The 23,981-nt window shown below is 53.1% G+C and overlaps 1 protein-coding gene across 4 annotated transcripts in view; it reads right to left on the minus strand.

The window, feature by feature from the left end:
• Positions 1-3,307: 3,307 nt before the first annotated feature.
• The window catches only part of Olfm2 (olfactomedin 2), a 60,930-nt gene continuing 40,256 nt past the window's right edge, over positions 3,308-23,981 (minus strand). For 2 of the 4 annotated variants that reach the window (XM_078035599.1, XM_078035596.1), the window contains exons 2-6: positions 8,111-8,248; positions 6,337-6,483; positions 5,915-6,134; positions 5,474-5,580; positions 3,308-4,425 (exon numbers count right to left, since the gene is read on the minus strand). In XM_078035599.1, the coding sequence (XP_077891725.1) occupies positions 3,748-4,425; positions 5,474-5,580; positions 5,915-6,134; positions 6,337-6,483; positions 8,111-8,248 (1,290 nt within the window). In that variant the 3' untranslated portion in view covers positions 3,308-3,747. Of the gene's footprint in view, positions 4,426-5,473; positions 5,581-5,914; positions 6,135-6,336; positions 6,484-8,110; positions 8,261-23,981 lie in introns of all 4 variants that reach the window. The other 2 variants (XM_013363273.4, XM_078035600.1) reach the window with 1 other exon arrangement.

A 23,981-nucleotide genomic window follows, 5' to 3' on the forward strand; every position in this document is an offset into this window, starting at 1 on the left:
CCACTGTCAGATTAGAACAAATCACACCCAGCATCCTGATGCCTGTATCCCTGTCACCTGGAGCACTTCCAACAGTTTGTTTCTGGGTCCTGCCGCCAGACCCAGCACCCTCTGCAGCTGCTGTTACCATGGTAACATAAGCCCCCTGGAAGTGGGCTAATACCAGGTGCCGCTGTCAGCAGAGATCCTGGCGGAAGGGGCTGAGCAGAGGAACAGAGTGGGGAGCAGAGTTCGGCTTCCACTGGCTGTTGTGGAGCTGAGAGGATGCCTGGGGCAGGGGGAGGGGCCCTGCCAGGGTGGACAGCTGCGAGTGTGGCCTGCCTGTCCACTTTCACCTCCGCAGCTGCCTCTGCCATGGCCTGGGATGGGGGCTATTGAGAGTCATTTAGATGTAGAAGTGGTTCTCCCACCCACGGCCCCCTCACTTAGTGGGACCAGCCTGGATTGTGGGGGTGGCCAAGGTGGCAAAGCTTGGGGACCTGCAAAATAAGGCTGAATCCCAAGGGAGCCCCCACCCCCAACTCCACGCTGAGACTCATAAACAATCACCTGAGCCTGCTCCCATCTGGCTGGTTTCTGGAGCAATCGCTCTCCCCACCAGCCGCCTGCTGGAGCGTTTGTCATTAGGAAGGTTTAATGAGTTTCTTCCCAGCTCTGCTGGGCTGAGGAGAGCCAGCTTGGTTGGCTACACCTCCTTGCAGAATGTTCCATCATGGGGGCTGTGAGGCAGGCAGGCAGTAGCCCTGCTGTCTGCAGCAACAGTTGGGTGGGGTTGGGGAGGCGATTGCACTGCTCCTGGTACAGGGGAGCCCCTGGGGATGACTGGAAGTGAGGGGTTGGGGAGCAGGTTTTGCTGAGTGCTGCTCCAAGGGAAGAATAGCCCTGTGTTCTGATTTGTGACACAAGAACCCAGGGAAGGATCTCCCTCGGGCTCCTGCTGAGTCTGAAATGCTGCCAAGGAGGGGCATACCGTTACCCTGTGTGAGGCCAGAAATAGTGTTTATGGCACTGTCACTTTGGGCATCCGCAAAGTGTGTTAGTGCGTGTGTATCCTGTGCCATGCTGAGAGACCCTGGACCTCATCCTTCCCCTTCCCTGTCTATCCATGCAGTGGCCAAAACTCAAAGAACATTGCTATTAGACAAATCTGCCCCCGGAGCCCACTCACTGTCTGAGTGATTCATTATTAAGTAGCTGTGCTTCCCTCACCTGCTCCACATTCTCACCCACCCCTCTTGCCCAGAATTGGAGCTGTAAATCCCAAGCCTTTAGGATGGTGACAGTGTAGTCTCCTCTCATTTTTTTTTTCCTTCCCAGTGCTTGAGATGAGCGCTCGCTTGGCAAGGGCTCAGCCACTGAACGCCCCACCCCCTCCCGGGCCAGGCCCTGACCCAGAGAGCTGGTTCCACTCCTCTGCCATGTGCATCAGTCCTGGCCTCTGGCTACTGGGCAGGGCTAGAGGTGGTCACCTCAGGGCAAACAGGGTTATTACAACTTCCTGGATGTAGCCAGGTCCCTGTCTATAATGACCGGGACGTTACAGAATTAACAGTGGCAGCCTAAGACAGGCAGACACAGACAGTTCTGGCCTCGAGGGGCGGTGTTCTCCCCTTGCTCACCCTTGGTTGGAACAAAACCCCAAACGTGAAAGTAGAAGGATTGCTGAGCCTGTGTGCGGGAGGGAGAGTGGGCAGTTGTGTGCCAGGTGCCCGGGCTCTGGAGACTTGAAGTACGGATGTGACTGACGGGTCCCATCCGCTCCGTTCTTGGTGTGAGAAGTGGATCTCCATGTCTCAGCATATTCTGGACAAAGGCTGAATCAGCATCCTCCAGTCATGACCCTACTCTGGAGGGTTCAGTATCAGATGGATAAACCACCCTGTCCCCTCACCTTGGAAATCTGCCTCCAGATAAATGTAAGTGTTGGGGGGTGGTACAGTGTTCCGAGCATCCCAGACCTGTGACGTTTTTGTTTGTTTCTTCAGTTGGTATGGATCAAAGTGCAGCTTCAGGTGTTAACCCAGAAACCCGTCCTTTTCTGATGTCACACTTGTTCATTTAAATGGAAATTAATTGTTCTGGAGAATTTCTTTAAAAATTGGTTTTAAATGAGTGCATTAGGCAGCCCCATTTATTATTCATGGGGTTCATTCCCAATATGGCCCCAGTGTCCAAGTTCCCGGAGATGCCAGCGCAAAGCGGAGATGATTTAATCAGGAAGGCCATTAATTAGAGATGGGGACATAAGCCTTTGGGAAGAGCGCCACCACCTTCCTGTGGCCACAGAGGAGTGGGTTCTGGGCGAGTGGGGTCCTTTGCAAGATTTTTCTGCTCTGGGTTCGCATGGCACCACCTGAAGGGCTAACGTGGAAGGCGGGGGCAGCCCTGAACCATCCTCTCACCTCTATTCCAGAAAAAAACTGCCCTAGGGATGACTCTCCCACCCCTCTTGCAGTCCCATCGGCTTGCCCCTCAACTTTTGACACCTCCCTGGTCCCCAGCTTCATCCCTTCAGCCTGCCTCACATAGCTCACCAGACGAGGTATTGAAAGCACTTGGTTTTGTTCTCCCCCTTCTGTGACACCTCCAGCCCCTCAGCCCTACCTTTAGCTACGTTTCTAAGGCTCCAGAGCATCTGGCCTCTTACTTTGCCAGCCTCTTCCTGACCCTGCACCTCTTTCCTCCCTCCTCTGATTCCTCCTGCCTGCCTGGCCGTCTCCTCCACGAGTTTGGTCCCCATGTTAGGAAGCACCCTGGCCCAGCCCCTTCCTGCACACAGGCTCCAGGCATGGAGTGTGCCGGGTTCCACTGATGGCCAGACCACCAGAGCAGCCCACCTGGGGTGGGGTGACTTGTTTAGAAACGATTTTTCAAGTTACAAAGCTGAAAGAGAAGAAAGGGGATAAATTTGGCAGGGCCCTAACCTCTGATACCCAGATTCTTAAAAGTAGCCAAACTGTTTAAAACCCATTAAAACATTGCCAGACAGCTCAGCGAAGCACTGGATGGATCAATGAGTGAAAAGCCAGCGACAGGGAATATTTGTTTGAGGCCAATTTCTATCCTTGTTAGAAGATTCTCAGATGTTTTGATCAAATTGCTTTTAAACGAATTGCTTTTGATTGAAACACCTTGGATCAGATCTCCTCATTCGTCTCCCCAAAGGGCTCACCCTGGCGAAGGGGGGCTCCAGGCTGGTCTTGCTTGCCCCTGGTTGAATGGGACAGGGGCTCAGTGGGGATGGGGCTCCACGCTCAGGCTTCACCTCCAACTTGGCCACCAATGGACACACAGAGCAACCGAAGCGTCAAATGTCAAAGGTCCCGTTTATTCCAGCAACCCAGAAAGAAAAAAGTGTAAATTAAAAAAAAAAGATCCATGCACTCAACTCCGGGGGCTGGGGGTTGGGAGTGAGGATGAAGAGCAGGAGAGGGGCAAAGAGCAGGAGGGGAGGGGGAGAAAGAGAGACAGAAAGAGAACTGGAGGGTCAGATCAATGAAAAGAAAGAGACGGAGGGACATCAATAAAAGGCAGAAAGACCAAGAAGTGGAGTATCAAAAGCAGAGATCAATAAAGGAGAAGAGAAAATGGAGAAGAGGCATTGATAGGAATTCAGGGCAGAGAATGAAAGCTGGGTGTGCAGAAAGGTGGGGAGAGGGCACCACAGAGACAGAAACTTGAAGGGACACAGGCAGAGTGGGAAGGGCCCCAGCAGCCCACGTGGGGCAGCCTGAGCCGCGGAGGCACCTAGGGATCCCCAGCGGTGCTGATGACATGGAAGAGAGTGACATTGTAGAGCACCTGGTGGCCATTGTTCCAGGTGTACAGGGCCCGCTCCCGGGGGTTGTAATCCAGCATGGAGATGTGGGAGTACTGGTTGTGGAAGGGGACGTCCGTGTACTCATAACTGGACGTGTTGGTGAAGTAGGCGAAGTAGACCTTGGCCCCGGCCAGGTGGGAGTTGGTCACATAGAGCACGCCACAGATCATGAAGGCCTCCCCAGCACTGCGCTTGGGGTAGCCAGTGTCCCAGGACCGCATGACCTCCAGGGTGTGCGGGTCCAGCCGGCTGACCACAATGTTGCCCGCGTTCTGGTTGGTGGTATACACGGCCCAGAGCCCGCTCTCGTCCACCATGAAGTCCATGTCGGAGAAGCCACCCCAGGAGTAGGGGAAGGTGTTGTTGTAGCCAGCCCCAGGGAGACTCCTCTGCACCAGCACGGAGCGCGAGCGGAAGTGGTACTTGACCACCACGTTGCTCTGGTACTTGTTATAGAACAGGGAGCCATTGTACACCACGTGGCCCGTGCCCGCCCATGGCTGGGGCAGCAGGTGCTGGATAAAGTTCTGGCCTTTGATGAAATCGCCCAGAGTGCGGAACTCCAGCACCCGCCGGCCCTTGTAATAGCCGTCCATGTACCAGACCTATGAGAGTAGCCTCTGGTCACTGGAGGGACCAGCGTCCATGACCCAAGGGTCCCAGCAACCATTCAGGACTCAACGAAGGTCATCAAAGACCAATGCCACCTACATGGTCATTACTCGGTCATGGGCTTTCTACTGACCACTCACGACCCAGTGACTAAGAGTAACAGACACTAGGTGGGTGGTGCTTGATCCCAAAGGAATAGGGGAAATTGCACTCCCTGGGGACTTCACTGATCACTGGACACTGGTGGCTAGTGGTCCCCTGAATTCATTGCCCATAGGTAACCCCCGTAATAAGATAACTAGGCATGACTTCCTCATCGCCAACATTGTCTTCATTGTCCTTGTTGTCATACTAATTAGTACTTGTGAGTGCCCTTAGTATTGAGCTAAGAATCTTAAGAACTTTAATTCTGAAATTATCATGATAATTTTGAAGATAAGGAAATCAGAGTCAGACATTAAAAATGCTGCCTAAGATTACGTGATCCAAGCCTGATTTCCAAGCCAACCAGTTGGTTGAACCATCATGATCCCTGGGGTCCAGTGATCACAGGCTTATTTCTACCTGTAGTCTATGATACTCAGTGGCCGTTCAATGACCTATATCAGTCACTAGGAAGGTCACTGTGCAGGATAGTCCCTGGGCAGTTTGTTCCTGGTTCTTGTGGGTCTAAGTGATGGGCAGTCATGATCAAGGAGGCCACTGGAAGTCCAAATGTCACTGAGCAGGAAAGGCATGGGTCACTGTAGCCATACAGTCTTATGCTACATATGACATTTTGGTCAATGACACATATACAATAGTGGCTCCATAACATTACATCACCTAGTAACATTGACATCATCTTAGATTTACAGGGCTAGAGGGTCCTTGGTCACTTGCTTGTCACTAGACAGTCAAGGGAAGGTCTAAAGCTGCTGAGGATCCCTTAGGACACTTTGGTTACAAGAGTCATTGGTGTGGAGTCCCTGGGTACCTGTGGGCAGTCACGGACCATGTCCCTCCCAGAAGCTGGTCCCTGGGTTGGGCACTGTCACTCACCCGGCTATCGGCACTGGGAGCCATCGTGTCAGTCATCCACGAGCCAAAGCGGGACCCCATAGCCCGGACAGTGATGGGGTTACTGACACCAGTCAACTTCCCGCAGCCTGGGGACAGGAACAGAGGGAATGAGGTAGGGATGGGAAGAGCCCAAGGGAGGAGGGCAAGGCTCAGACTGGGAAGGGCAAGGACCAGGGATGCGAGAAGGGGCAGAAATCTGGTCCCAGTGTAGAGCACGGTTGGGGGTGCCGGGTGGGAAGTCAAGGGTCAAGGTCATTCAAGATCATTTCCAGTTTCTGGGCCCAGGTTTGGCCTTGGATAGAGAAATCAGATGTCGAGGTTTAGAAGTCAGAGGTTGAAAAGCGCCCAGATGCGGAGCACAGGTGGCATTGGGGTGGGGGGCATGGAGGTCAGGGGTCAAGGTCAATGGTCAAGGCGTACCCAGTTTCTGGGCGCAGGCATGGAGCCGGGCCTCCAGAGCCATCACGCGCTGCTGAAGGTCCTCGTACCCGTAGGCGCCCATCTCCTCCTGGATGGCCGCCAGGCTGCCCGAGAGATTGCGCACCTCCTCGCGCAGGCGCACGATGGTCCGCGTGTCCGCTTTGTACTGCTCCAGGACCGAGCTCAGGGGCAGTAGCTCTGTCATCCTGTCCTTCAGCTCCTGCCGCCAAGGTAGAAGGGTCGCCAGTCCTCACCACAGACCCGTTGTCTTTGGTGAACCCTGGCCCTTGACGTTTGACCCGTACTGGACCCCAGAGCCCAGCCAGCCCCTGTTTCTTCCCAGACACGACCTTGTCCTTGGGTCCACTGAGACCAATCGCAGTCACTCCCTCCATATCTGGCCTGAGCCCCGAAGGACCCACCTGGAAGCTCTTGGCCGAGACGGACCCATCGGCTGCCCGGAGCCTCGCGTCCAGGCTGCGCATGAGGGTCTCCATGCTGCGGACGTACTGCAGGTCGCGGAACGTCCGTAACTCAAGGACCTCCATGGACTGCGACACATTCTGGACCTAGGAGTGGGGACAATTCTGGAGGCCAAAATCCCTCCCACCCGGTAACCCAGAGACGTCACAGAAAAGACCTGGCAGGGCCAGAGGCCACACAAACACCCAACCAACCTTCTCCCCCCATCTTCCTAGCAACCTCCCGATAGCATGTCCACTCCTTGCCCCCCCTCATCCCCTGGCTCCCACCACCTCCCACCTGCTCCCTGTTCTCCTGCTTCCACCCTTACCCCCTGTCATAAGTTCACCCCACAGCGGCCAGAGAGAGCTTTCCAAAAAGAAGTCAGGTGAACTTCCTCCCCTACAGATCCTGCCAAGGCTGGTCCTGCTCCCTTACCTGCTTCCTCTCCTGGATGATTCCATTCTAACCTCCCGCTGTCAGAGGCTCTAAGTTCCTCCCCACCTCAGGGCCTTTGCACATGCTGATCCCACCACTGTTCCCCTCATCTTCCCAAGACTGGCTCCTGTTCATCCCTCAGGTGTGAACTTCAGCATCACTTCCCTGCGGTCTCCCTGACCTTCTTGGCTTGCTCACACTCCCCTTGCCCAGGGATTTTCTTCCCAGCTATCTGGAACATTCTTATACATCTGCCTCCTCAGATGGGATCCTCAGAGGTAGAGTCAGTGTCTAGCTTGTCCTCCGCTAACTAAATCCCCAGTGCCCAGTTCTGGCCCCAAAGTAGATGCTAAATGAAAACTTTTGGCTGGATGATTAAATTTAAATTCCCTTGCCTTGGCCTCTCCTGACCTGGCCTGAGGGTCCTCCAGCTCCCCCCTCCACCTGGCTGAAGTGAACCCCACCTGCTTAAGGTGAGCCCCACCTGCCTAAAGTAAATTCCACCTTCTTAAACTGAACCCCACGGCCAAACTGAACCCCACTGGCTAAGGTGAACTCAGACACCACTGGTGCCTTGGTGGAATGCAGACTGTCCTGTGTGACCGCTCACAGGGCCCCTGGAAGTTCTCAGAAACTCAGCAGCCCACCAGCCCCCTGGGGGCCACAGACATTCAGCCATTATCAACAATCAGAGGGCACCACGTGGACGTCTCAAACAGGTGGGGAAGGCAGAGCCGTGTCGGGGTAGGAAGAGCAACAGGTGGAGGACACCCTGGTGCCGACAGTGCTCTCTGCCAAGCCTCAGCTTCCTCTACCGAAGGAGCATTGGGAGAGCCCTGGTCCCTTCCACCACTGGCATCAAGTGACCAATGGGCAGTTCAGGTGGGTAATGGCCATCAGTCTCCAAAGGGCCCTGAAATACCTCGGGGATGGATTGATGGGACCTCTTAACATCAACCGCGATCAGAGGGAGAAGAAATCTTTACAGGAGATTCCTTCTAGGAGTGGGGGGAGGTCCCCGAGAGGCCCAGAAGGCCATCAGCAGGTGCACTAAAGGCTGTACGGGGCGGGCGCAGTGGGCACGGACAAGACTCAGATCCTGCCCCTGGGATTTTCCTCTCCCTGACTACAGGCTCTTGGCTTCTCTCCCCAGGAAGCGGTAGCAGACGTTGAATTAAAATATCCATCGGGACGAGGGATGGGGCTTGGTGGTAAAGCATGTGCCTGGCGTGTGTGAGGTCCTGGATGCGGTCCCCAGCACCACCGTCTTCCCCAGTGGCCCCTGGAGTTTCCTACCTTCTCCATCAGCTGCCGCAGCTCCCGGCTGCGACCATCGCGGGAGCAGGTGCTCTGAGCCGGGATCACCGCTGTGCAGATGCATTTGCCGTCAGGGGCCTGGGCCGAGGTGTACAGTTGCCAGCCCTCTTCTGGACTCTGGAAGAGAGTCTATCAGAGGTTGAGGTCAGAGCCGGAGCCCAATGGGGGACCCCGCCTGGATCTTGCTGGGAGAGAAAGGGGGACCCCTGGAAATGACAGGTGCCCTTTGCTGGATGCCTGGAAGGGGCTGGGCCGTGTATTGAGTGTGGGCTGTAGAGTGACCGCAGTCATTCCTCAAGGAGCCCCACTGATAGATGACAAGACCCACGTAGGGCAGGGTTAAGGAACAAAGCAGGGAATTGTGGAATTTGAGCTCTTCCCCCAGCCAGGAATGCATTCCCTCACACACACGCCACCTCCATAACCTCCATTAGAACATAGATCTGCTAGTAATAACCCCCAAGTGTGGGCCTCCGTCTCTGCTCCCCCAGCCCTTGGTGACGCGTGGGCTCCAGACACATGAATCTTGCTGTCCCACCCCACTGCACCTGGGGAAATCCAGGCAGAATAATAGCCAAAAGGAGATAGAATGCTCACAGAGACATTTCAGGTTCTTGGATAAAAGACATCACCTTCAGCTGTCTCTTAAATGAAGGATCCGTTTTATGTTGGAGATCAATGATGACTGTTTTCCAAACCAGGCTCCTTGGAACACTGGCAATCTTACCAGGTGCACGGGGAAAGGGCGCTCTGAGGTTAATTTCATGCATTGCCGGGCGAAGTAAGTTTTTATTGTAAGGTTTATCAGAGCCTTGGCCGTGCTAAGGTCCATCAGGGAACTCAAGCCAAAATTTCCAAACTTACTAGGAAATATCTAGAAAGACTTCTTCTGTGCCAGGCGCAGGGTCTGGGAAAAGAGCAAGGAGGAGAGGGGAGGAGGGAGCACCCATCGTTGCCCACAGAGGCAGCGGCGAGGACAGACACCAGACGTGGAATCCTCATGATGCTTCTAGAACCCCGTGTGATGCTTTGAAGAGAATGTTTTGAAGAAATGAGTAGCAAGGAGTAGGGTTGGGGTCTTAGAGGAAGCGTCCCCAGGAACCGACATTTGAAATGAATTTCAGGATTGAGGAAGCTAGAAGAAGGGGAGAGAGAAAGGGACATTTTGGACACCCCCAAATCCTGAATAACATCTGAAGGGGCCTAAGGAACACTGTTAAAAGGCAGTGAGTACAGTCTCCTCTTGGTCTCTGTGAAGACTTGTTCCGGGATGCCCTGCAGACGTGCCTGCAGAAACTGGTGGAGTAGAGAATAGAACCTAGAACCTCCGCCTGTGGGCTTCCAGTCATCTCCAGATGCCTTATAACACCGAGTATAACGCAAAGGCTAGGTACATAGATGTTACATGGTATTGTCTAGGGAACAATGGCAAGAAAAATGTCTGTGCATGCTCAGGACATAAATAATAGATTTAAAAATATTTTTAGTTGTAGACGGACACAGTACCTTTATTTTGTTTATATGGGTTTTTTATGTGGTGCTGGGGCTTGAACCCAGGGCCTCATGCACGCTGGGCAAGTGCTCTACCACTGAGCCAATTTTTAAATTTTTTAAATTTTTTTAAATTTTAAATAATTTTTTAAAAAATATTTTCAATCTGTGTTTGGTCAATTCGGTGGACCCACAAGGTGCAGCAGACACCAAGGGTCAGCTGAGCTCCCTGGATGGAGCTGAGACCCCCAGTCGGGTCCCCGCAACATCCTCAGACATAGTGGATTTGGTCCCAAGCAGGTCCCTTTCTTTTTAATAGGGTACGGTGATCTCATTTGTTCAACAAATCGTCAGCGTGTTCCTACTGTGACATCTCTCCCTCAGATGCCGAAGACACACGCAGCAGTGACGGAAACACGCGCGCTCGTGCACACACACAGGAGCTGAGCTGGGTGCTTTTATTAGAGGGGGGGATGGACATAAATAAGTAAACATCAACTATTTTTAAATGATGAGTATCAGAGAGAGGAGGGACCCAAGGATGATGGACGGGAGACGCAGGGGGAGGCCCCAGGTTGCGACCTTGGGTGTCCTTGGAGTTAAGACCTGAAGGAGGGGAGGGAGGCGCACAGGGCTGTGTAGGGAGGGGTGTTCCAGGCAGGGGGGAGGGTAAGGAGGAAGGCCTGAGGCGGGACCTGAGGCAGGACCCTGAGTGAGCCAGGGGGTCCTCGGGGGTCGTCCAGGAGAGGAGGGTGGGGACAGCGCGGCAGCCTATGGCGAGGATTTTGGCTTCTCTGGATGATGCGGGAGCCATGGAGGGTTCCGAGTCAAGGAGGGGTGCACCCTGACTTGGGTGCTCACAGTGACCTCCAGCTGTTGCTGGGGTCGGGGGTACAAAGGAGGGAGGCTCAGCTGAGGTGACGGCATGTATCCAGGCAAGCCATGATGAGTAGTGGCCATAGAGATGGCAAATAGAGAATTCCGGTCCTCTCTGGAATGCATTCTTATGAGAATTCTGATAAAACCGCGAATGTTCTACAGAGAAACAAAGCACCGCAAAAATGGATCACTTCCACCGAGTTCCTGATCCCCCAGCTGAGGCCGTCCCACGAGCTGCAGCTGAGATAAGCCGCCTGGGAGTCAGGAAGAATCGCTGAGACTCCGCGATGCCCCACCTTGTCCTCCCCCGCTCAATAAAGCCTTTTTTTAAAAAAGCTTATTGGAATGTGAGCTAATGATATAATTGTACAGATGAGCTTGACTCCTCCACTAATTTATAAGGAAAACAAACCATTCATAAACACCATCCAAAACGATCGTAATGAGTCATTATTTGTGTCTTACATATGCTCTGCTGAAATTAGGGAGACCCCTTCTTTTTTGCTGGGGTACTAGGGATTGAACTCAGGGGCACTCGACCACTGAGCCCCATCCCCAGCCCTATTTTGTATTTGATTTAGAGACAGGGTCTCACTGAGTTGCTTAGTGCCTTGCTTTTGCTGGCTTTGAATTCGTGATCCTCCTGCCTCAGCCTCCCGAGCCTCTGGGATTACAGATGTGTGCCAACATTCCCGGCTGGGAACCCCTTCTTTAGGTAACCACATGCCCTCCACTGGGGTAACTCTTCTTCGCAGCCTTCCTTGCGCCAGGTCTGAGCTGGGTGAAATCTCCACTGGCTCAGTGTGGAAGTGCCCAGCTTTCCCCACCGCCCCATGGGCCTCCTTTGGTGGTCAGGGTGCATTCGGCCTTCGCACTGGACAGGCAGGCAGGGCCTCCCCCCAGCATTGTCAACAATGACTCAAAGGTGCTAGTGATAATTCAATCCTCGTGCCTCTTCCTTGGGAGAACTTCGAGGTCCTATGAAGTCTCCCGGGAGAGCCACAGGCACTGTGCTCCAGGGGCCCGGGGTGCGACCTGCTCATTAACTGGCTCTGCGTGCATCTCCCTCATCTCCTCCCTCCCTTCCCTGCGTCCCCACTGGTTCCTCCCGGGATCTCCCGCCTAGGCAAACACAGTCATCCCTGGGGATCTGCGAGGGATGGTTCCAGGACCCCCGCAGATACCAAGAGCTGAGGATTCTCAAGTCCCTCATTTTAAAGGTCACAGTATTTACACAGAAGCTCTGCACATCCTCCTGTAAACTCTCAATCCTCTCTAGATGACTTATAATACCTAATACAACATAAATGCTTTGAAATAGTTGTTAGCCGGTACTGTTTAGGGGACAAGAAGAAGGAAAAGTCCGTGCATGTCCGGTGCAGAGCAGTTGCTCTCCAATATTTTCAATCTGCGGATGATTGAATTGGCGGAGGGAGAACCCAGGGATAGAGAGGGCTGACTTCGTCTGTACCCAGTCCCCCCCTCCGAAGCCCAAGACAAGAAGGATGACCCCAGCAAGGCTTTCCCTTTGTTCTAGAAGAATGCAGCATTAGTTTCATCTCTTTTCAAGACAAATCCAATTCTTTAAAGACAACGCAAAGCAAAACAATGAACAGGAGCCCAAGCCTCCCTGCACATCCTCCCCTGGCTCCAATCCCCAAGCAATTAAGTCAGAACCCCCCCCCCCAAAGATTCTCAATTGTGCAGAAACAAAGCAGCCCAGCTCAACATAATTAACATCTCCTTCCTACATTTCCTAACATGTCCTTTGAAGCAAACAAGGCATTTTCTCTCAACATATGAAATATTGAATTGTAAAAGAGAAGTGAGATTTAAGTGGCACGAAGAGAAGGCCTCCGTGGCTTTCCTAAAATAATTGTCTGCGTTGGACGCACTTCGCAGGAGTGTGTTCTGCAGCAGTATAATTAAATGCCTGGGGTTTGGCTGCCAAGTCTCAGCATGCTAAGATCCCGAGTTTTGCCTGGCAGGTTTAAGTTCAAATATGCAGTCGAGTTCATGTCCCTAGGAGCCATGGGGATGTCCTGGAGGGCTCAGTGTTTGAAAGTCCAAATGCCATTTCTCCTAGACGGGGGTCTAGCTTAGAACCAAAGTCATGAACTCTTAGAGGTCATAGCTGGAGGGATAAAGTGGTCTATCCTGAGGGAGATGCTCATGATGGCGGGTGTGACAATCCGTGGGTTCTCTGGGTACAGAAATCTCCAGTGGGGCGGCCGGCCTCACCTCAGGTTGGCAAATGCTCGGGAGAAGCCAGCTGCTCTCTTGCCGAGCTCTGCCTCCAGCCTAATATTCCTGCTAATGGGCTCTGAGAGGGTAAGCTATGCACTCAAGTAGCAATTCCTCAATTCGTCTCTTCTGGCTGGGATTGTTCCAATACTTCACTGAGGCTGCTGCCCCAATTAAGCACCAGGCTCCGTCCCTGGTCCAGGGTGAACGGAGCAGGAGACACACAGGGAAGTTTTCCTCAAGGCTAGCTGGGCCGGGGATCATCATCTCTGCAGCTCTGCTGTCTGTATCTGAGCTCCAAACCTTCCCCGGTGGTGGGCTGGGGTGTGGCTCAGCGGGAGTGTGCCCGCCCCTCCTGCATGAGGCCCCAGGTTCAATTCCCAGCACTAAAAAAAAAAAAAAAATCAAGTGTTTGCCAGGGTGAAGGGATTACTCCAGCATCCTGGGGACAAGACCCTCACTGAGCATTGGCTGCTAGGGATTAGCCAACAGGAAGAGAGCAAGGCTTTAATAAAATGAAGATATCATGGTGCTTGAGACTGGATAATTTAATCAGGAAGCAGATGTGACTTGGGGCTTATATATTTATTTGTATCCTGCCTTGTTCCAGAAAAGCATCTAAGTGGGTTACAAGGATATGTAAAATACCACATGATGGCTCCAATTAAATGCCAGAGAGCAGGGATTAGGCACTCCTGGAGAGGGCCGTTCCGCCAACCCACAGCTCAGGCTTTGAGATTTCTGTACTTGCTTTTTACTCAGCCAATCCAAGGCAAGGAATCCAGCCCATGGAAATCACAGGGGTACTGGACCGCTCTGAGGATGCTAACTAAAGTGCTTCTTTGGATCTGGAGGACTAGAATTGTTTCCTCCAATTACTGACAACAGGAGGAAGGATTTAAAAATTTAAGATGCACCCACAGGGTGGAATATTATGCAGTCCTTAAAAATTGGGAGTCACAGGAATTTTTATCATCATCTCTATCTCCTTCCCCAAATCTTCAAAGTGAACATGTATCTTGGAAGGGGGTGGAGCCCAGGGCCTGCAGGGTGGGTACCCTTGGTTCTTGTTAGGATTCTTTTAAAGCCTGTTTTTTTTTTTTTTTTTTTTTTTTTCCAGGGGAGTAAGGGGAGGAAAACAAAAGTAGGGACATAAGACAGAGCCAGAAATGAGGCTAAGAAAAAACTCATCCCTGAAGAACCCAACCCATCAGCATATGGTCGGGCCATAAATTTGGCTCCAAGCTCCTTAGCAGCCAACTCGAAAAGAGAACGCTGGTCATTTCTGCGGTTCCCAGTGTCCTGAAACAAAAGTACACCAGATGCTCAGGAGAAGGCTCAACTATTTTTGGTACTGAGAACAGGCAGGGATTTCTCCCACGGTCCTCCCAAAAAGGATTCTGTGTGATGTCACCCGTAATCTTTCCAGACAACATCCTTACGATAGAAACCATTGTTTCCCCTGGACGTTTATTACTCCCACTTGAATGATGGAAGATAGGCAGGGTCCCGGGGTCGTGGCTTGACCATTCCTGGGCTGTGTGGTGTGGATAAGTCGTGGAACCTCTCTGTGCCTCAGTTCCCTCATCTGTGAAATGGACGTGTTAGTTATCCCTACCTCGCAAGGCTGCTGGAGGATGCCATGAGTTAATAATACACAAACAATTAGAACAAACATCATCATATAGGAAGTGCTACATAAGTGCTTGTGACTAGTATTATCATTACTTTTTGCAGTGCTGGGGATCAAGCCCGGGGCCTGGTGCCTGGTAGGCAAGTGCTCTATCACTGAGCTCCACTCCTAGACCCTCTGCTATTTATTTGTTTAGATACCAGGGATGGAACTCAGGAGCGCTTAACCACTGAGCCACAGCCCCGGCCCTTTTTAAAATTTTTTTTATTTAGAGACAGGGTCTCACTGAGTTGCTTAGCTCCTGGCCTTTGCTGGAGCTGGCTTTGAACTCACGATCCTCCTGCCTCAGCCTCCAGAGCCGCTGGGATGACAGGCGTGTGCCCCGCTGCTCGGCCACTGCCATTGTTTTTATTGCCATCCTTGGAACTCTCCAAAGGCTGATTTCAGGAACCTTATGGAATCAAGGGGGCGGGAGAGAGGAGACGCAGCTCCATCCCGAACCCGGGTGGTCCAGCCCATGTCCCGACCCAGAACAAGTGCTGTAACCTGGCAGGGGCGGGGAGGGGGCGGGGAGGGGGCGGGCCCATCTGGACAGGCATCTTGACGGCTCGCCCCGCCCGGACCCCTCTTCCTAGTTGCGGTTCCCGCCTGGAATGGACCTCTGCACAGTCTGACCCTCTTCCACCGACACTTGTGCCCCGACACTTGTGCCCCGTCTCCTGGCCAAAATAACCCTCTCCACCCCTGGGGCTGAAGCATCAAGCCAAGTTCTCCGCTCTTCCCGCCATGGGTTACCATCTCTCAAGGCAGCCCGTGCCCACTTCCTAATGCCCCTGTTTCTGACTGTATTCGTTCACTTAACAAAATACCTGAGGCAGACGACTGTGGAAGAGAGATGTTTATTTAGCTTCCAGTTCTGAAGGGTCAAGGGCACGGTGACCGCATCAGCCCTGCTCTGGTGAGGGCCTGGAGGCAGATGGTATCCATCACAGCGCTGCCAGCAGGTGCAGGAGGAGGGAGAGAGCCTGGGGTCCCACAGGACCCCAGACGGACCTAAGCTCCTCCCACTAGACCCCGCCTCTTAAAGGTGCACGCTCTCCAAACACCTCCCACACTGAAGGCCCAGCCCCCACACAGGAACCTTTGGGCGCACCAACAGTGTCTAAGCCGTAGCTCTCCCTGTGAACCAGACGTTTCCTCCAGCACCTTGTGTGAATGGACTGATTTAATCCTCACAAGGACATCGTGAAGCAGTTGCTGTCATTTTCCCCCTTTCAGGGTGAAGAAACCAGGGTAGAGAGAGGTCAAGTTCATCAGTCTTGGGCCAGGATTCAGGCCCAGGTCTGACTTCACAGTCAGTCCCCTCACTTGCTGCACCTCCCTCCAGTTCTCCTGTAAGCCCAGTCACAATGGCCACTAAGGCCTCATTAGTGTGACCCCGGCATGCCTCTGTCCCTGGACAGGAGATGGCATGAGGGTGGGGAGTTTTGTCTGCTTTGCAAATCATGAATCACTCAGTCCCCAAAGCCAGCACCGCGGATGTTTGTTGAATGAGTAGACATCGGGCGACCCGGGAGGACAGGGAGCAAATATCTTCTCAGATCCACCATGAATTTCTCCTTCTGCCACCAACTGGCCTGCGTCCCTCGCAGGGAAGAACCATCTGAGATGAGGCGGCAGACAGGCGCCAGGCAAGCTCAGCAGCAGCCCTGGCTGCTCCCTGCCTGCCAGGATGGCAGAGGGCCGTGATGAATGATCAGGGACATGCCTGTCTGCTGCGACTGAGCCGTGACGGGGCCACGTCCCTTCGGAGGGCTTGAGATAATAGCAGGCTGCCCTTGTCGGGCCTCAAGGTGTTGGGCAAATCCCCCTGAGTGATAAGCTTGACAGGCCTTAAAGAAGATATCAGCTCCCTGCGCCAGGCTGGCGGCCCGAGTCACGGCCTCCCTGGGCCCGAGCTGCCGGGGCTTTGCCTGCGAGAACCCGGGACCTGTGCGTGCACGAGTTCATTGGTTCATGCATTCATCTATTTGCACACCCACGCACACTCGCCCAGCCATTTGTCCCTTCATTCACTTATCCTAATTAACCCACCTTGAGAGGCCTCCAGGGCAGCAGCCCAAGACAACCGCTAACCCTCTGCGAAGGCCAATCTTTTTTATAATTGTTTTTTTTTTTTTTTAGTTGGGGACAGACAGATGCCTTTATTTTGCTGAATTCTTTTTCGGTGGTGCTGAGGATGGAACCCAGGGCCTCCCACGTGCTGGGCAAGCCTCCACCACGGAGCCACAGCCCCAGACCGCGATGGCTCATCTTGATTGTCACCTTGGCTGGATCGAGAGCTGCCTGGGAAAATACTGAAAGCCCACTCTGGACGTGTCTGGGAAGGAGGTGTCAGAGGCCACTGGCATTCGGGTCAGTGAACTGAGTGACCCGCCCTGAATGTGGGTGGCGCCGTCCACGCAGCTGGCCCAGGGGGAAAGAGGAGGAAGGAGCTGGCTGTGCTCCCCTGGAACTGGGCCATCTCCTTTCTGGCCTGTTACAGTCAGTGAACACCCGACTCCGCCTCTGGGAATGTGGGCTCACACCTGTGCCTCTCCGGGGGCCTCCCAGGCCTTCAGCTCTGGACAGGGCTGCATCAATGGCCCCCCTTGTTCTGAGCTCCTTGGACAGAGCAGCGGGTTCCTCTGACCCTCCAGCCTGTGGCGGCCACCGAGGGACCAGCCAGCCTCTGCTCGGGTGAGCGGATCTAGTGAAGCCTCTTTCATCACTATCTGTGCACCGTGTTGGTTCTGTCCCCTAGAGAACCTGGACACGGGCTGGGCTGGGGCTCAGGGGCAGAGCGCTCACCTAGCCTGGGTGAGGCACTGGGTTCGAGTCTCAGCACCACACACAAATAAATAAAATAAAGGTCCATCAGCGGGCTGGGGATGTGGCTCAAGTGGTAGTGCGCTCGTCTGGCGCGTGCGGCCCGGGTTCGATCCTCAGCACCACATACAAACAACGATGTTGTGTCCGCCGAGAACTAAAAAATAAAAAAAATTTAAAAAAAAAGGTCCATCAGCAACTAAAAATATATTTTTAAAAAAAATACACCCTCCAAGCCACGCAAGTAGAAGACTCTAACATGCTCCCCGGCCACCAGCCCCAGTTGAGGCTGCTCCTTTGTGCTTCAAGGCTGTGGCATCATATAAATGAAAAATAAAATAAATGAAATAGGTTTTCTGGGGGAAAATGGAAAGAGACACAACTCTGCGTTTGCCTGACTCTCTGGAGTCCTCGGCACACAGACGGTCGCCCTGTTCGAGAGTTTATGAAGGCAGGGCTGGGGCTGGTGTGGCCCAGTGGTAGAGCACTTGTCCAGTACGTGCAAGACCCTGGGTTCCACCCCCAGCACCGCAGAGAGCGGGCAGGGTGGAGAGAGAAAGAATTGACAAAGACAAGCCACCGGTGTGCGTGTGGCCCGGTCTATAAGACAGCTTAAGAGATCTGCATTAGGACTGCAAATCCTGACACCATCAGTCATCAAACAAGCTTGCTTTGAGGAAGTGCACAATCCACCTGCACCCCAGCAGTCAAGTGCCCCTCTTTTGGGGAGACCTTTCTGGGAGGAAACAGACACTCACCAGGGCCCCCAGGTCTCACGCGCCTCCTTTCAGTTCTTCAGCAAACCCTCACACTTTGCTTTTCCCTGATATTAGGGACTGAACCAAGGGCGCTCTACCACTGAGCGGCATCCCCAGTCCTTTTGATTTTATTTTGAGACAGGGTCTCATGAAATGCCCAAGCGGCCTCAAAGTTGCAATCCTCCTGCTTCAGCCTCCTGGGCAGCTGGGATTGCAGTGCCCGGCTCCCCCAAGCTCTTCATCACCCCAGGTCTTCTGAACGTGCTGTCCTCCGCTCTCCCCTCGTCAAAGGGTTGAACAATGACGAGGACTTGTATGAGTGAACGTATTGAGACAGACGCGTGGTGGATATGAAGGCAGAGGCCAGAGGTTTGCGGAAGGAGGGTGGGAGGTGGAAGGAACAGAGGGGAAATGAGAATGACTCCATCTTTTGGGTCATGCATGCTAGGCAAGCGCCCCACCACTGAGCCCCCGCCCCAGCCCCAGAACTGCCTTTTGATGTGTCTCCCCCATCTCAGACCCCTCTGCGGCCCTCAGCGCTGCCAGTACAAAGCTCAGATGCTAGTCCTGCCCCATGGCCTCCCCTCTCCTGTCCCCAGACAGCATGTCCTGTCCGTGCTGTACTGTCCAGGACACCTGCCTCTCCCCCATCATGGAGGAACCTGCTCAGGCCTCAGCAGGCAGGAGCTCCTAGACTTGGGCTGGGCCCTGCAGCAGCCTGGGTATGATGGGAAAGTGTCGCCTGTGGGGGTGGAAGCTTGGTCCCTGGTCTGGTGCTGGTGGGAGGTGGTGGAACCTTTAAATGTGGGGCCTGGGGGAGGTACCGGGTCATTGAGGCCATCATGTCTCCTGGACTGAGTTAGTTCCCATGAGAATGGGTTGTTATAAAAAGAGCAGCCTAACCCCTGAGTGGCTGGGACTTCCTGTCTCACCACAGTGATCCTCTTCCACTCTGTGATGCCTCAACACGAGGCTCTCACCAGAGGCCAAGCCAACACACTGACTCCATCTTGCACTTCTAGCCTCTAGAGCTGTGAGCTCAATGAACCTCTCTTCTTCATACATTATCCAGCCTCAGGTATTTTGTTACAGCAATAGGCAAGGGTCTAAAACAGCTCTCCCCTAAAATGCTGCTGCCCCCAACATACACAGAGTACTGTGACTATGCGATGTGAAAATCTCCTTTAGCATCACAACAGTGGTGGCAACGACAACAATAAATAACAGCTACCATTTATTGCACACCTTCCCTGAGCTATGTCCTGTTCTAAATGCTTTGCAGCCAATTTCTCACGAATCCTCATAAGAACTCCACAAGATTGAGCCGTGATGAATGTTCAAGTCCTGGATCTGCTCCTTCCTCTTTGTAGGTTCCCAAGAGGATCACTTTACTTCTGTCATTTGTAAAATGGAAATAAAAAACTGTTTCCCTTCTAGCCACCCACATGCACACACATGCACGCACATGCACACACATGCACGCACACACTCAAGTAAGTGCAAGCTGCTTGACAGAGTAATTTTCTCTTGCTCTAACTGCTGCTATAGAAAAAAAGTGTCCAGCACAGGACATAGGAGGAGGGCTGCCCATCTACCACCTGCTCTTTCCTTTTCCCACCCCTGTCCTACAAGGCTGGAAACTACATTACCCACACTCCCGTGCTCTCTGCCTTCCAGGAAGGATCAGCCAATGGGAGGCGCTCGTGGAGGGCAGGAGGGTGGGACAAAGGAGAAGCCGGTGTATTTTCTGCTTCCTGTGCCTCCTGCGCTCTGACTGTGGCTGCCTCTCTGCTGGGGCTTCCAGTGTCACCGTAGTCCCAATGTTGGGCTCTGTGTATTTGACCTCTTCTTTCTTCCTAGGGGTACAGACGTTCTCCTTTGTTACTGCCATTCTGATTTTCTTTTCCATCCTTGGTTTAGTTTCTTATTTCCTCCACCGTCTATATAACTAATTTCCTGAATTAAAACCCTTGAGAGGCCTGTAAGAGTTCAGTTTCTGTAGCACCTGAAGGGGAAGAGTAGTTGCTCAATAAATATCTGTGGATTTATAGGCGGCTGTTAAAGAGTCCAACAGAACAGGCTGCTTGGGTCCAAATTTTGATCTGCTCCTTTCCGTGCGACCCTGAACAACAGGTTTAACCTCCCTGTGACTTTTTAGGAGGGGTGAGGACTGAACACAGGACCTTACGCATGCCAAGCACCTGCTCTACTGCTGAGCGACCTTCCCAGCCCCTCTCTGTGGCTTCCTTAGCTTCTGATTCCTTATCCGTATCAGTCCATTTTCTGCTGCCATAAAAAACGCCTCAGGCTAGTTTCTCCGTAAAGAAAAGAGAGGTATTTCTCTGCAGTTCTTTTTTGTCTGGGGAGATGGTGAGTACTGGGGACTGAACTCAGGGCACTCGGCCACAGAGCCACCTCCCCAGCCCGATTCTGCATTTTATTTAGAGACAGGGTCTCACTGAGTTGCTTAGCGCCTCTCTGTTGCTGAGGCTGGCTTTGAACTCACGATCCTCCTGCTCCAGCCTCTGCTGGGATTATAGGCAGGTGCCACTGCACCCATCCTGTCTCACAGTTCTAAGCATGGCCAAGGGGGGGGGGCTCCTGGCAGATGGCATCCCCATGGTGGGTGTGCATGTGAACTGTGAGATCCCCCCGTGAGGCGGGAGGCAAAAGGGACTCAGGGGCCGGGCTTGCTATTCTTAGACAACTCAATCTCTCAGGAACCAACTGGGGTCTGCCTCAGTCTCTTCTGGAGGTGATGCCCCCAGAATCTAATTACCTCCTGCCAAGCTCCTCCTCTTAAAGGCTCCACCTCCTCAACACTGGGGTCCAAGCATACAGCACAGGAACCCCGGGCAGACACTCTAGAACAGTGTCTAAACCACAGCCTCATCTCAAAGTCCAGATCCTGGGAGGTTGGGCCTCCCAGAGTGCTGTAAGGGTGACATGAATTAGTATACATCAGCGGGGACAGTCCCCGGCACACAGGATGCACCTGGTCTTTGGAGCTTTTGAACCGGCACAGTTCCTGAATTGTTGCAGATCCTCTGCTGATTTTTCCTTTCTTTCTTTTTTGGCTAATAAACTTTTTATTTCAAATAACTTTAGATGTACAAGAAAATTACACAAGGTGCCAGGAGCGCCCGCGTGCCCACCCCTTGTGGTGGCAATCTTACATAACCTCAGCACATCCCTCACAACCGAGACGGCAGCATTACTACTAACTAAATGCAGACTCCATTTGAATTTTCCCACTCATCTCCTTTTTCTGGTCTGGAATCCAATCCAGGATACCATGCTGTTTTGAGTTATGGTATCGCCTTAGTCTCCTGCGGTCGGTGACAGTTTCTCCGTCTTATTTTTCATGACCTTGACAGCTTTGAGGACTACTGGTCAGGAATTTTGTAGAATGCTCTACACGTTTTGTTTTGTTTCGTTCAGTGCTGATTAAGCCCAGGGCCTCACGAGGTCTAGACAAGTGCTACCACTGAGCCACACCCCAGCCCCAATCTCTATTGGCTTCTTAAAAGTGGTACCAAGGATTGAACTCAGGGATGCCTTACCTCGGAGCTACACCCCCAGCCCTTTTTATTTATCTTGAGACTGGCCTTCAACATTCATTCTTCCTGCCTCAGCCTCCAGAGTAGCTGCCATTACAGGCAGGCACCACCGTGGCGCCCGGCTCCCCAATAGCTTTTAAGGTCAGGAACTGGACTGGGGGTGTGACTCAGTGGTAGAGCGGGCACTTAGCATGCATGAGGTCCTCAGTTCCATTCATAGAAAAGAAAAGGGGGGCAAAAACTAGGTCCCCATGTCCCCCAGCCATTCCCCCAGCCGGAAGCCCAGTGCCCAGAATGCAGAGAGATTTCCCCAATGAATGAATCCGTGAATCGCCGTCATTTAGCTCTGCATCCTGCTGCACCCCATGTTCCGTGGGCATCCCTGCCAGAGGCGAGATCTAGAAAAGTTCACAGGGACATAAAAGCTCTTCTCCTTTCAGAAAGATTCGCTTTTGATCCTTTCTTTGTAGACATCAAGGATTCATTTCTTTAATATTTAGGGGCTTTGGAACCAAAGACAAGCAGCACATTTGCATCAGACGGCTCATTTTTCAAGGCCGCCGAGAGAACTTCCAGAAAGACTCGGTTTCTTCCTCCTGCACTTGTCACTGATTTCTGTCTCTCCCTCCCTGGCTTTCGGGGCTCTGACAGGGGGTGGGAGTGAAGGTTCTGGAATCCTCTGCAGACTCTCTGAGTTCTCCCTGTCACAGCCCCAGGACGCTTAATAAGCACCGGACCAAGTCACCGGGGCTGAATTGGGCTCAGGAGCTGGGGCAGGGGGTGGCTGGTGATGCAGATAAAGGAGTGGATTGAACCCAGGGGTCCACTAGGCTGCACCCCCTGCCCTTCTTCTTTGTCTGGAGACAGGGTCTTGCTAAATGGCTCAGGCTGGCCTGGAACTTGTGACCCTCCTGCCTCAGCCTCCCCGGTAGCTGGGATTGCAGGTGTGTCCCCCCTGTCCCCGGCTTAAATTAGTGGCTTTATTTCCCATCCTTCTGAGCAGCTCCTTATCTGCCACAGGGACCCATAAGCCTGTCTTTGGGTGCACAGAACAGGTCACCTTTCTACCCTGAGCCGGTCAGACACGGGAATTCCCTTCAACCACACAGCCCTCAAGGTCTGACGGCTTTTTATTGCTCAGCCCTGGGAAGCCCACCCAAAGGCAGGAAATGGAAGAAAAAAATGCCCGCGGCCAGGTCTTTGCAGCTGGAAGACAATGGCCGGGGTTTAATCTCTCGCCTCAAGTTTGTCAGAGGTAAAAATGAGGCAGGCTGAGCTTTTTCAGACACTTCCCTCGACTTACAGGAATCCAATTTCTGGCCAGGGCATAAATTTGCAGCGATCAGCGCCTGCAGCGGGCCCGGGCTGAGCCCGTGGGCTGGGGATGGATTTCTGAAATCAATCCAGCGGCGCGTGGAAAAGGTCGTCATGGGGGAAATTTATCTTCCGTGGCTGGCTGAGGCGTTTTGTGCCGACAGCCAGGGACACCCTGCACAAAATGGAGGTGTTTGCTCTGAGGATCCCAGGCAGGGACTGCAGGGAGGGAAGAGGCGGGGAGGCCGCAGAGGCTGGACAGCGGGGGAGAGGCTGAGTGGGGGAGAGGGGGCTGGGGGGCTGGGCATCAGGCTGCCAGCTAATAACTCAACGGGGCACAGGTGCCAGCACTGCCTGCCACCAACTTCCCATGGGCTCCTTCCTGCTAGGTACCGCGTGCGGCCCTGGGGAGGCGGGTTAATTTGGTTACCCAAACCCTTTATCACTTGGCTGTACCTCTGCACACATACTCCAGAGTCTCAAAGGCTCAGACGACTCTGCATCCGGGTCTCCTGGGTTCAAATCCCAGCTCTGCTGTGTGACCTTTGGCTGGTAATTGAACTATCCCGTGCCCCAACTGGAAGAGCACACTTAGTGCCGACCTCACGATGTTCAGACATTAAGATGGCTTCACTGTGTACTGTAATGTGATGTGGCTGCTTGTGGAATTAGAATGATAAACGTGTGCTGCCTGGGAGCACAGAAAGACGGGCCGGATAGCCTGAGTTTCCATCTTGGCGCTGTGTTACATCGGGCAAGTTATTTACTGTCTCTGAGCCTCGGGTTCCTTATTTCTCAAACAGGCGGTAGGTGACGGTGACATTGGCGTTTTGAGGATGCAGTGAGCGAATATATTCCAAGTGCTTAAAGCTGTGGTTCAAAGTGAGAGCTTGAGAAACGCCTGCGGCTGTTTTCCTAGCAAGGCAGACAGGACCGTGAGCTCCCCAAGTTCACAGATGAGCCAGGCAGAGACACGGCGGCGAAGAGGCAATTAGAACAGAGTGTGATGGGTGTGCAGCGGGCGGATATGCACCCGGTGAGAGCCCATATCAAGAGTGTGAGGACAAACTTCTGGGAGAAGCAACAGCTAGCTAACAGTCTGG

Source organism: Ictidomys tridecemlineatus, chromosome 2 (genome assembly GCF_052094955.1).
Source record: "Ictidomys tridecemlineatus isolate mIctTri1 chromosome 2, mIctTri1.hap1, whole genome shotgun sequence".
NCBI lineage: Eukaryota > Metazoa > Chordata > Mammalia > Rodentia > Sciuridae > Ictidomys > Ictidomys tridecemlineatus.